Genomic DNA, 13,399 nt, shown 5'->3' on the forward strand with positions numbered 1-13,399 from the left:
GAATTGACAATATGATTTTCTCTTGTGGTAGTGAGACATTACAAATGTTATCTGCATGCAATGTTTATAAAAATCATTATAAAATTCTTGAAATTATCATATTACCAACAACCTATGTTTATGCATGTACACTTCCAGAAAACGTGAATGGAAACCAAAGAATTGTTAGTAATTGACCCCTTGGGTAATGAGATGACATATCAAAGCAAATTCCTAAGGAATTAGAGGTGATTTTTTAGACACTTACTTTCAGAGTTCACTTATAGTGTTATTGTGAAAATTGTTTTTAAAAAACTGTAACAACGAGGGTATCTTCCAGATAGAGACAAAGAGAAATGGAAACAGCATACACTTGCGCTGACGGTGCTTAATAATGGACATTGAGTGAACTTGTGCAATTTGAGCCTGGCTAACTACTTCATTGAACGTGGGCAGAAAATATTAGCATTTTGCATGAGTCATAGGGTGTTAGTATCAATACTGGCCACAGCAGATCAAGTGATATATATAAGCATAAGACTCAGATACACATAATAAGAAACCAAGTGGATATATATATGAACATTGTCATTGGAAGTAGAAAAAGAAAGGGTTACAAAACACGTACAGAAATTGAAAGAAAAAGCAAAATCCTCTTATACATTCGGCTACTGGCCTCCCTTTAAATTTCAGGTCTTTCATCAACCAAGGAACTGGAAAACTCACAGTGGATTGGAAAACCAAAATAGTGGAACACAAGAGACAAAGTAGTGGGCACAACTGTGGATCACTAATTCTAAAGCAGCGGTTCCCAAACGTTAACAACCTGTGAGACCCTTTCACTAAAATGTCAAGTCTCGCGAACCTCCTCCTAAAAACAAATATTTCCAGGGAAATTCTCCTTTACCTGAGTATAAATTATAAAAGCAGTGATCTTGGAAATAGAAAATCTGTTTTTATGACACACTTATTACACACTATTTAGTATTATTTATTATTTATCATTACAGTATTTTTATTACATTATGAAAACGGCACCACTCTTCCAAGATCTCACTTTCGTAGCTTGTATCACTTGGAATAAGCCTGTTGTAAGACCAGGCTCCTATGTTTCACCAAGGAGTATCAGATGTGAAACAGCAGGAAGGTATTTAAGAAGCCAACTCAAAGAGTTCCTCCTATACAAGCATTCAGGGCTTGAGCAGTCCACGCAAACAATGCACGTTACAACAAAGCTTAAACTTGTTCTTCATAATAACTTTAAAAACAACACTAGTTGCCTATTTAATTTTAAAAATAGCAAAAAATATCCACCTCCCTTTCCATTGCTTATAAGGAGTCTTGAAGTTTAAATCTCCTCAGTGTGATAGAGATGCTTGCTTTGATCTGCTTAGCTCTTGGAAGTCCAGGGGCTCCAGGGTTGCTAGGTACAGCTCTGTCCGCCATTAGGAAATTTCCCCCCCCTCCGAGAACCCCCTGTAACATTTCGCAACCCCCCAGGGGTTCACAAACCCCAGTTTGGGAACCACTGTCCTAAAGGTATTCAATGCCAAATGTTCAGTATTGATTGTTAATGATGCATGTTTTTTCTAATGATAAGTTGTAGACTGGCGGGCCGTCTCTCTATATCAGAGTCAGGGGGTGGGGGGCGGCATGCCTCCTCGCACTTTGGGTCTGCTAAAGCCTTCTCTGAGCTGGGAAAAAGAGGGGGAAATTAACTGTTCTCAAGGGGCCTGTCCTTCCCGCAGGGCAGGAAGTACACAATCTGGGCTCTGGCCTGTAGCCGGGGAAAGTGGTAGCAGGCTGTCAGCCCAGATGTTAAGCAGGGAGGGGCAGCAACCAGCAATCAGGCAGAGCTGCAGCAGTCTGTTCACCGGGCCGAGGCAACAAGCAGTTAAGGCTCTGGCCTGCAGGCAGAGCTATAGCCCCAGCCCAGTCTGTGGGGCTCTAGTAGGGGTGAGCCTAAGGAGGTGGAGTACTGCCACCCCTGGGGTGAGGTGGCAGGGGGGACGCAGGCTGCCCAACTCCACTGCGTCCCAACCCAGGGCCCTAACAGTGGCAGAGTGGTCCACCAGTAGGTCAGTGGAGACCCACCCACAACACGCTGACCTTGTTTCAGGCTCGCTCTCCCCCAGACCATTGCCTGGTTCTTCTGGGCTGCTTCCTACTCTCCCCCTCGGATGTCCTGTGGCCAGGGGTCATCCTCAGACTCCCTGGGATACACCCCAAGGGTAGCGGTAGCAGTTCCTCCACATTAAGAGCATCAGGGCTCCCTGGAATCTCACCTTCGTCCCTGGGGCAACAGTGATTCTCCTTGGTGCTCCACTCCAGCAGCAGGGAAGAAGTGTCTGTCTCCTCCGGTTGCTCCCTCCCAACTGAGCTGCTGGGCTGTTTTTTTATATTTCCCCTTCCCGTTCCACCCCTCTGCTTCCAGCATGTGGACCGTGACCCTCTTGGCCCCGCCCACCTGGTGGCTTACGACATTCCCTCCTCATCCACATCTGAGTGGGGCCATGCCTCCTCGCTACAGAAGGGTTATTAGTTTGCAGAAACATATTTATAAGCATAAAGACATCAGTACTATAGAAATCACACAGGAGGCTCTAAGTATGTTTAGAAGAAACATAGCAATTATTTTAATGAAAGAGTCAGGTAATAACTTTATTACATATACTTAGTGAATCCATAGTATATGGGGAGATAACAGAAAGGGTGGAATAAAGTCATATCACAAAGAGTTATCCCATTGTAGGTGTATTAAGATGTTACAGATTTGGTTCTTTAATCGGGAATCTGTATGAGTAATATCTTTACGTACTGTTAAAAATGTGGCCGGAGTGAATGGTTGCTATTGATGAAGCAGTTAAATCTATTTTAATATCGTTATATCCACCAGCTGTAAACCAAAATTTGGAGAAACATAGACTGGGGCTCCAAATATCATTTAAAATATGACCCCCCAAAAGAAAAAGTATTTGCAAACCAATTAATTTTTTGAGTAATTGACACTAATGGATAAATCAAGATGTCTATTTACAGTTTTGGTCACAACCATCATTTGACTAAATGTGATTGATTTTTTTTTTCAGACAGCATGGAGGACTACTGCTTATACTGCAATGATGTGATTTGCAAAAAAGAAAATAAAAATTGCATGGTGGTAAAAAACACAAAATGGTACGAAAAACATACACCATATCTTGGAGCAGATAAGTAAGGAGAATATGATTATTTGCAGTACAAGAACAAAACTCATGGCCAAAGATGTAGCCAGTTGTCTATTGACTCAACATAATAACCTAAGGATCAGGATTCTTGTAATAATTCCACAGTAGCAAGTATTTCGTATCCTGAGGAATGATTATATGTTCAAGGAATATTATTTTGTAAGTTTTACCATTTAATTAAAATTATCTGTACCGTTGTTAGTTTTGTGATTTCATTTTCTCACCTATTACATAGCAAAGGTCCAGTGTGACTCTTGTAAGAGGTGGTCACATGTTCCCTGCCTTCCAGAGGGAACCAATGAAGAAAACCTGACTGATGAGAAGAAAGAGTACAGGTGCAACAAGTGTGCATAGTTCAGATATTTAACTAAAATGTACCTTGTATAATGATTTTGTTAAGAGAAGTATTTTGGTTTTCTTCCTATAACACAGCTGAAATAGAAATGAGAAGTAGAGAAGTGTAACATTACTGTACATTTCAGTAAAGAAAAAATGTGTTAACTATGAATCTGTTCAGATGCTTGGTTTTTAAAAATTGTTGAAATGAAAATTAAAATGTTCTTGTTTATATATCTTGTTACAATAATAAAGGTTTTATATTTTGAAAAATACCTTTCTATAGTTGTGTCCACATTTACAATGGAGATTTCACAGTAACAACAAATTGTGAAAGGGCATCAATCATCCATAAAAGTTTGCTACCTCTGAACTTTCTCATGCTGTGTTCTGGAGTTGATGCTCTGTCACATTCACAGAAAATTGCGACAGAGGTACCCCTTGGTCACACTTTGCTACCCCTGGACCAGAGGTAGTTGAAAGTTGAGAAGAGAAACTGGAGGCACAGAAGGTGATGTGACTTGCCCAAGGTTACACAGCAAGTCAGTGTAAATCCTGGCTCTTAGTTCCCTGTACGTTTCTGCAGAATCTCAATTTATAAACTTTCTGTTTTCCCGTTGTAAATTCTCCAACGGCTTGATTAATTTAATCGGTCTGGTATACTCCCCAGATGTATTTCCAGCAGCAGCTATTATCTAGCAGGTTCATCAACTGAAACTCTCATCTTTCCAACTGTGATCATCTTTACACTGACTTGCTGTCAGTTATCCTCCTAATGTAAATAGCAGAGTAGGTTTGTTTATTTTGCTAGGCTGCTTCACTGGCTCATTTGTTTGTTCATGGGAGAAGCTTGAACCTCTAAAGAGCTAGTCACCTCACCAAAAACACCACATCAGTTTTTCAATAGAACTCTTTGCTTCCTCACTAAGGATTATCTGAGTTTGAGATCCTCAGTAGCAACAGTTATAATCATCCTACATCATGTGAGCACTTTACCAACAGCTCAGTTATGGCTCTCAATCTTGAGCAGTGGTGTGGAGCAGGAGACAGTGGTACATCTTCAAGCAATGGTGGTAGGAGGGATGTTTGTGCTGGTGGACAAGCCCTTTCATCTCCAATGAGATATTACCCCAGGAGCTGGCTGAAATCTACGCTCACTTTGATCAGAACCTTTCTCAGTCAAGGCAACAGGAAAAGTGCATTGCTGCCTGTGCCTCATTGATGAACTGTAATGGTCAGAGATCGCACTAGCATAGAAGTATATGGAAGACGAACCCTAAGGAAATAGAGTTTAAATTAGCCTCCACATGTCCCGTGTCCCACTACAATGAATCCAACCCACAGGTCACTTGGGCTGAAGTATCAATGTCAGGATGCCACATTGTTAGCACAAACAATGAAGAGTCCTTGTGGCACCTTAGAGTTACACAAGGGTGCTACCCACCCCCCTCATTTATCACAACCCCCAAATGTGACCCACATGCCTCAGGTATGGGTACTGGTCCTCTCCTAACCCACATACGAACAATCCAGCTAGGATTTACAGGGGCAGATGTTGCTGTTAAAAGGGTTTGAAGATGACAGTGACCTGATAGCCATTATCTAGAACAACTGTACACTCTATTCCCCCAATAGTCACTCCACCCTCAGACTTTCCTCCATACAGTCCTACAGAAAAGCCTGGTGTAGTTGGAGTCAGGGACCAGCAGGTCCCTGGAGACCTGGTTTGCTCAGCTATCAGGTGAATAAACAGGGAGCAACATGCCCATAACAAAAAAAGACACGGCACGCGTGGATGTTTCTGGGGTATTGATAGCCCTGCACTCTGCTCACGTGCAGAGACACAACATCACAGAATTATAAGTGAGCTGACTACATTTTTCTTGCAGCCTGTCAGAAAGTGTCCTCACAGCTTTGGGGCTATCACAATCATCAACTCATACAGTTTTACTGTAACTTAGGAAAGTTGTAAAGAGACAACAGTCTGAAACCCACTAACACTGTTTTGTTGTCATATGACTTGAGAGATGTTAACAGGCCCCTTAACTCCTATGGTAGGAGACCATTCCAGTTGAACTACTTATGATAAACAAACAATCTATTCCAGCTTGTATTTAGTTGAGATACTCTGGGCAAGTCTGCACTACAAACTTATGTCAAACTAAGTTATGGCGGCATTCAGCCACTGCAGTCATTGAATCGGCTTTACACGTCCCACTGCGCTTCTTGTGTCAGCGGTGCACATACTCACCAGGAGCACTTGCACCAATTTAACTGCCAATGTGGGGCATTATGGGATGGTTTCTGAAAGGCAGCAACAGTAGATGTAAGCAATGCAGTGTCTATACTGACACTGCATCGAGCTAACAACAGATTTAAGCGCTACGCCTCTCACAGAGGTGGAGTTAGGTCGGTGTAGTGGGTGAGTTACATCGGTGGGAGGAACATTTTAGTGCAGACGCTTACAGAGTTAGGTTGACGTAAGCTGCCTTACATCAACCTAACACTGTGGTGTAGACCAGATTTCTGGCTGATTGGTAGCAATCTGGCATTGCAACTTTCCACAGTGCAATCGACACCTGCTTCTTCCCGGTCAGTGCAGCTCTCATGCTGGCGTCCCTGCTATGTATGGCTGGGGCGAGTTTGGCACACAGATCCTGGCATGTGGTCTTGTGCATCCAAACATTCTGCAGCCAGTGCTCATCATCCCAAGCTTGCATTACAATGCGATCCCACCAGTTGGTGCTTGTTTCTTGGGCTCAGAACTGATGTTCCAACAGGGATTTCCCTACACCCCCCTATGGGGGGTGTATACTCCCCCTGAATTCCTCCCCTCTTGCCCCCAGTTTTGTGAACTAGTTACATGCCAATTTAGTGATTGTTTGGAAATTTGAATTGAAATTGAAACATTAATACACACTTTAAAAACAAGTATCAGAGGGGTGCCACAAGACTCTTTGTTGCTTTTACTTTAAAAACATATATAGTAGTGATAAAATATGTGTATCTGAAAAAGTCTAATAGATTTGAAAAGTATGAACACAGACTAACTTCCTTATACAGCTGTTTTTTATGACAATGTCAGTGTATTCATTTCGATGATGTTGGCCAACATAATAATTTCAAATGATGATTTGTAAGCAAAGGCTCAATGAGCTCTCCCTGACAGCGAGTGATGAGCTGGGGCTGGGGGGGAAAGGCTTCAGGACCAGATTGTATTTACATTCACACCTAATCTACCTAGGTATCCAGCACACAGAGCTGTGTTGCCCAAATGATAGACTTTGGCTGGGGTTGGGTTACAAATCACTTGAATGCGGAGGGTGGGGGGTGTGAAAAGTTGTTGTTCTTATTGTATGAGTAAATCATAAATAAATTTCTGGAGAGGAATTTAACTCAGTAACTGACAATAGAAAGCAAGTTGAAACTAGCTGTTGAGTCACAGAGTGTTGCAGGTAACGAAGCCCAGCTTATGCAAAGAAATTATCTGAGGTCGCCATCGCTTGAAGAGCTCTCAGAACCCGAGAAAGAGAAAAAGGAGTTAGAAGAACTATGTTCAGAATAGTAGGATGAAAGTATTTAGTGAACTATCTTGCTGATCTGCATATTATAGCTCATACACAAGAAATGGCCGCTTCTCCACATTTGCTGTAAGAAAACATAGAGCCAAATATAGAGAGTTCAGAGTATAGAGCAGAAATAACGTTGTAATCAGATCCCTTTTTGCTAAAGGGTGTTGCTTTTATAGACTGTATCTAGGAGTAACTCTCAGGAAATGCATTTCAAAGCAGGACAGGACTATAAAAGTGAGGAGCAAAGACTCACTCTCCTTCTCTCTCTCTCTCTCTCTCTCACACACACACACACACACACACACCCTTTGACCTGGGGGAGGGGAATCCTGACCTGAAAATTTGCTCAGCAAACTTGCTGGGAACTTGTGGTAAGAACTGTACCTTGAACCAAGCCTGGCATGTTAAGTTTTAGCTATTGGAAAGTGTTTTATCTTTATTTCTCTTGTAACCATTTCTGACTTAACATCTGTCTCTTTGTACTTAAATAAACGTATTTCATTCTTTACTCAAAACTAATTCATGGTTGTGTGTAAAATGAATTGCTTGGTAATGCCAATTCAAGTGCCAAACTCTTGGATATTGATCCCTTACAAGATCAATGGACCTCTAGTACCTGGACTGTGCAGAAGAAGGTTGGACAGTGCAGAACACACATCCTTTGGGAGAATCCAGGACTGGGCATGTGTTGGGGGTCACCCTGCAAGTGGTAACCAAGGCTGGCGGAACCCAGAGTGTGACTGGAGTGTTGCTGGTGGGCAGTAGCTACACACAGCCACTCAGGGGGTGACTTGCAGGCTCTTTGCGAGCAGCCCAGGCTGGGAGTTACAGCAGCAAAGCCCTGTGAGGCACCTGAGGTTGCAGGGCAGGAGGTGAAACAGCCCCCATTGGGCTGAATTGCAACCCAGAATGGGACAGAGCCCCTGGGCTAAATAGAGCCTCTGCAGAGCCACATTGTCCCATGTAGAGTTTGGGGACAGATTGTGCCGCAGGGACCCGGTCGATACTGGGGTTTCCTCTGAAATTGTCCCCGCTGTGGAAAACACTGAATCTGCTGCTGCACTGTTAGCTGCCGTGGGAAATTTTCCAGAAAAAAAAGGCCCAGTCTGTCCCAAATGCCGGACGCTCCTTGCTCGCCGTGCTGTGGCGAGCCACACCCTGGGTCTATGCAAAGGGAATGGGGACCATTATCCACTCTCATTCATGCACCTTTCTGGGTGCTGTGTCCCCGCGTGGGTGTCCAGCGCAGATGCCTCTGAGTAACTAATAGACCATGGCAGGCAGTGGCAGGCCCCTTCTCCGTCCCTGTTGTCCCCCGGCCCATGCCTGTTCCAGTCCAGCCCCCAGTCAGCAAACAGACCCCAGACTGATGAGTGTGAGGAGGAATCGGTGAGGAAGGGGGGAGGGGTGACAGTGAAAGTGCTGCAGTTGAAGAACACAGTAGGTGAACACACAAAAGTGATTGGAGATATAAATCCTGGGCTATTTAAGGAGTCCCCCTACTACTGAACTTCCCATAGCTGCTCTGGACAGGAGCGGGGAACAGATTTGCTAGGTTCCTGCAGGTCAGTAAGAGCAGCCAGGGAGGGAAGGAGATGGGGGCTCATCTCCCCTCCCTGGTTCTTTCCCTACCGATTCTCGTGTTTGTAGCAAGCCTTGATGCCAGCTGGATCTCGTTGATGGCTCTCAGCACCTCCTCAGCCACCACCACTGCATAGATCTCGTGGTAACTCTGGATCATCTTGTCAGTGAGCTCGATGGGATCTGCTTTCTCCAGCACGCCCTTCGGGATGTTATCGTATCCCTCCGCCAGCTGGATTTCATTCAGTTTAGATTTGAAATTCTTTAGCTGAGCTTCTCCCAGGTTAGCCAGGGCAGAGAGCAGGTGATCCCTCACCGTCTTGTGCATGCTGCCTTCACAGATGACTCCTGCTTTAGCTGCCAGGGGAGCAGAGAGCAAGTCAGGAAACAGCTTCTGTGCTGTCAAAGAGCAACTGAGAAAGTGATTATTACAGGAAATGGGAGGGGCCCACAATATACTCCACAGTCACTCTGACTTTCTGCTCTGTGGCATTTCCTGCTCTCTCTCCTGTCTCCCCCAGTCCCATCCAGTGCCTTAGCCACAAAACCATCCCTTAACACTAGGCACAATTAATAAAAAGTATCCAGAAATGTATTCCAGTTTTTAGTCTGCTATTCCTGAACGTGATCTAGCGTGCCGGATGCTCCCCCTCTCGCTGTGGTGTGACCTGACATACCCGGGGTCTGCGTAAAGGGGATGGGGACCTTTCTGGTTGCCCAGCGCAGATGCCTCCGAGTAACTAACAGACCATGGCAGGCAGTGGCAGGCCCCTTCTCCGTCCCTGTTGTCCCCCGGCCCGTGCCTGTTCCAGTCCAGCCCCCAGTCAGCAAACAGACCCCAGACTGATGAGTGTGAGGAGGAATCGGTGAGGAAGGGGGGAGGGGTGACAGTGAAAGTGCTGCAGCTGACGAGCACAGTTGGTGAACACACAAAAGTGATTGGAGGTATAAATCCTGGGCAAGGGCCGCAGGTTTGTATAATTTTTGGTGGTGCCCAGAACAGGCCTAAGGCTCTGGGAGGGAGTTTGAGAGTGGGAGTGGGGAGGGGTCAGGCCCTTGGATGGAGTTTGGGGGCAGGGTCTGGGCTGGGACGGGGGTTGGGGTGCAGAAGCAGGTGCGTGGTGCAGGTTAGGGCAGGAGGTTGAGGGCCCATTAAATTGCCACCAGAGCCCCACTGCTGGAGCCCTGGGGTAGGGCTGTGGGGCTCTGGGGGCTATTTAAAAAGTCCTGGGCTCCCGTTGCTTCTGCTGTCCCGGCCCTTTAAATAGCAGCTGGAGCCGCGCCGCTTCCCCAGGGCTCCCTCGGCTGTTTAAAGGGCTGGGGCGGTAGAAGCGGGGGAGCCCCGGGCCCTTTAAATAGCCCCCGAGCCCTGGGCTGCTGCTGCTACCCTGGTGGGGGAGGGAGGAGGAGGAGGCACTCACCGTACAGGGTGGGCTGTTCCCCCTGTACCTGCACCCAGAGCCCCCAGAGCCCTGGGGTAGCAGGGGGCTCCGGGGGCTATTTAAAGGGACGGGGCTCCAGCTGCTTCTGCCACCCCGGTCCTTTAAATTGCCCCCTGTACCTGCACCCCCTGCCCGCAGCCAGCCCCTGCTGCACCCCCTGCCCTGCCCGCAGCCAGCCCCTGTCTCCAGCCAGCCCCACACCTCCTGCCCTGCCCGCAGCCCCACACCAGCCCCTGTCTCCAGCCAGCCCCTGCCTGCAGCCAGCCCCACGCCCCCTGCCCTGCCTGCAGCCAGTCCCGCACCAGCCCCTGTCTGCAGCCAGCCCATCTCCAGCCACCCCCGCCACACCCCTTGCCGCGCAGACAGCCCCGCACCCCCTGCCCTGTCTCCAACCAACCCATGCCGCACCCACCTGTGACCCTGCCTAAAGCCAGCCAGACCACCCCACACCCCTTGCCCTGCCTGCAGCCAGACCCTACCTCCAGTCAGCCCCTGCCCTGCCTCCAGCCACCCCATGGCCACTGGTGCCCTGCAGTTCCCAGGGCAGTAACCCTGCACACCTGCTTCAATGAGGGGGGCAGGGAGCAGCTGGGACCCACACATGTGCGCACCCTAGGGTGACCAGACAGCAAGTGTGAAAAATCAGAACAGGGGGTGGGGAGTAATAAGATCCCTATATTATAATAAGACCCCAAAATCAGGACTGTCCCTATAAAATCGGGACATCTGGTCACCCTAGCACACCCCAGGGAGTGGCGGGGACCCACACATGTAAAATGGAGCTCATTTCTAGTTCAGGCCCATCTTTTTAAGAAAGATCTTTAGGTAGGGTTAACATACATCTGTATTTTCCCAGACATGTCAGGCTTTTTGGTTCTTAAATCGCCATCCAAGAGGAAAATACGGACGTACAAAAAAATACATAATGTGGCACATCCCTTAAATCAGAACTTTTTTATAGGGAACCGGTTGCTAAGAAATGAAAGGCTTTTTTTTAGGTTTTTTTTTTTAAGTCATCCCTGCTGGGGCCCTGCCAAAAATATTCGAATTGGGCCCTGCACTTCCTAAAGCCAGCCCTGACCACCCCCCTCCACCCCGGGACGTGCTGGCGGCTTCCAGCACCTTCCGGAAGCAAAGAGGGCCGGCAGGAAGCGACTCAGCCCTAAACTTTGGTGGAGCCAGGTTCCCATGCTCTCATTTTGGTGGAGCACAGGCACCACGGGCCCATACAACTCACTGTCCCTGATCCTGGGCTCTTTAAGGAGTCCCCCTGCTATTGAACTTCTCATAGCTGCTCTGGACAGGAGCAGGGAACAGATTCGCTAGGTTCCTGCAGGTCAGTAAGAGCAGCCAGGGAGGTTGCAGGGAAGGAGATGCAGAGGGCTCATCTCCCCTCCCTGGTTCTTTCCCTACCGATTCTCGTGTTTCTAGCAAGCCTTGATGCCAGCTGGCTCTCGTTGATGGCTCTCAGCACCTTCACAGCCACCACCACTGCATAGATCTCGTGGTAACTCTGGATCATCTTGTCAGTGAGCTCGATAGGATCTGCTTTCTCCAGCACGCCCTTCGGGATGTTATCGTATCCCTTCTGCAGTCGGATTTCATTCAGTTTAGATTTGAAATTCTTCAGCTGAGCTTCTCCCAGGTTAGCCAGGGCAGAGAGCAGGTGATCCCTCACCGTCTTGGGCATGCTGCCTTCATGGACAACTCCTGTGCTAGCAGCCATGGGAGCAAAGAGCAGAAGCAGGAAACAGCTTCTGTGCTGTTGTAGAGGAACTGGAAAAGTGATTATTACAGGAAATGGGAGGGGCCCACAATACACTCCACAGTCACTCTGACTCTCTGCTCTGTGGCATTTCCTGCTCTCTCCCCATCTCCCCCAGTCCCATCCAGTGCCTTAACTGACCATCTCTTAATATCAGGCACATCTAATAAAAAGTGTCCAGCACCTCACACACTGGGGTCCTGGGCCACGCCTGAGGCTCCTCGTGCTGCCATAATATGTCTAACCAATAATGAACAGCACCCAGCACAACGGGGTCCTGTGACTAGGGCTCCTAGGGGTCGCCACTGATAATGAGTTGTGTTGCTTCTTAATAAACCATCCCTGAAATAATCCAACCCCCCCCCCCCCCGATACTGAAGCACCTAGTACCCACTGAAATCCATGAGAGTCATGACCAGCATATCTTGGTCAATCTGGGCCCAAGGGTCTGGTCTGAGGATTTTCCTGACAACATTTTTCCTGTTTTCTATATTATTTTTGTCTTCCCAAAGCCTGGCATTTTAATCACTAATATAACACCATTGGCAGAGACTGGGGGAGGGAAACTGGGGGTGGGTGGGAGGAGCTGGCATTGCCCCTGCAACTGCATACGGCATCTACTCATCTGATCAGAGTTATGCCACATGGCAGGGTGTGACCAGGCACACGTGGGTAGAACAGCAGAGGAACTACAATCTCAGGTGTGCCTGGTGCAGCTAGGCTAGATGAGAATGTCTCCAAATAGTTAAAAAACAGGTTACTAGAGTGTTGACCTACTTGTGGTGTTACGTGTCAGGGGGAGGAACAATCTTTCCAGATGCTGAAATTCCATTCTCACTAAATCACTTTCAGGAATAGCAGAATAAAAACTGCAAAGCAGTTTCCCTGAAGTTACTGCACTTCCTGGTTTGAGAAACTGTTAATTTCAGATCTGTATTGACTTATCTCTGTCCTTCAGAGATGCCAACAGGTCAGACAGACAACTCGGGAGCCAGATGTGATCACCAACAGAGAACAGAAAGTAGGCCCTGTTCTTTATTACAAGAGATCTGAAATTAACCTAGAATAAAAAAGCTTGGGCCAATCCTCAGCTCGATTCAATTTTTACTCAGTCCTCATTGAGGCAAAACTTCCCCTGATGTCAGTGGGAGTTTGCCAGAGGAGGAGTTGAGAAATGGGAATTAATTCCACGAACAGCAGGTATCTGCTCACGGCTCGGTCAGAGCTTGAGCGATTGCAGCAGCAATGCAAATAGAGAAGCAAAAATATAATAATTGACAACACCCAGAAGTGTGACTTGCTGGTCATCTAAATCCCTCCTTTTGTTTACCTCCCTCGTATTCCAAAACGTTTGTGAGAAGAACGCTGATAGTAATGAGAGAAGCCAACGGGGACAAAGAACATTCTCCCTTTCTGAGCACAGAAATACCAGATAGGAGAGCTCCGTTATGTCTGTGCCTTTGCACAGATCTTCTCATGCAAACAGCCAATGCCAAC

General features: G+C 47.0%; 2 protein-coding genes across 3 annotated transcripts in view; both read right to left on the reverse strand.

Moving 5' to 3' along the window:
- The window catches only part of LOC123368297, a 64,129-nt gene extending 55,272 nt beyond the window's left edge, over positions 1 to 8,857 (reverse strand). The window contains exon 1 of one of the 2 annotated variants that reach the window (XM_045012973.1): positions 8,747 to 8,857. The gene's annotated coding sequence lies outside the window, so the exon portion shown is untranslated. Of the gene's footprint in view, positions 1 to 2,264; positions 2,359 to 8,746 lie in introns of those variants that run through there. The other variant, XM_045012972.1, reaches the window with a different exon arrangement.
- On the reverse strand, positions 8,521 to 11,832 carry LOC123368365 (pyrin-like). The gene is made up of 2 exons (XM_045013129.1): positions 11,551 to 11,832; positions 8,521 to 9,052 (listed from the first exon to the last, which is right to left on the reverse strand). The coding sequence occupies exons 1-2, from the start codon at positions 11,825 to 11,827 to the stop codon at positions 8,718 to 8,720; spliced, it is 612 nt and encodes a 203-aa protein (XP_044869064.1). The 5' UTR covers positions 11,828 to 11,832; the 3' UTR covers positions 8,521 to 8,717.
- Positions 11,833 to 13,399: the final 1,567 nt, after the last annotated feature.

This window comes from Mauremys mutica, chromosome 4 (genome assembly GCF_020497125.1).
Source record: "Mauremys mutica isolate MM-2020 ecotype Southern chromosome 4, ASM2049712v1, whole genome shotgun sequence".
Taxonomy (NCBI): domain Eukaryota; kingdom Metazoa; phylum Chordata; order Testudines; family Geoemydidae; genus Mauremys; species Mauremys mutica.

What these genes read in the sequence shown, in the direction of transcription:
- LOC123368365 (XM_045013129.1), bottom strand. Translation starts at nt 11,827, where the DNA reads ATGCCCAAGACGGTGAGGGATCACCTGCTCTCTGCCCTGGCTAACCTG. An exon ending in TGCTAGAAACACGAGAATCG is followed by an intron (nt 9,053 to 11,550) that starts GTAGGGAAAGAA and finishes CTCCCCTGGCAG; the next exon opens with CTAAAGCAGGAGTCATCTGT.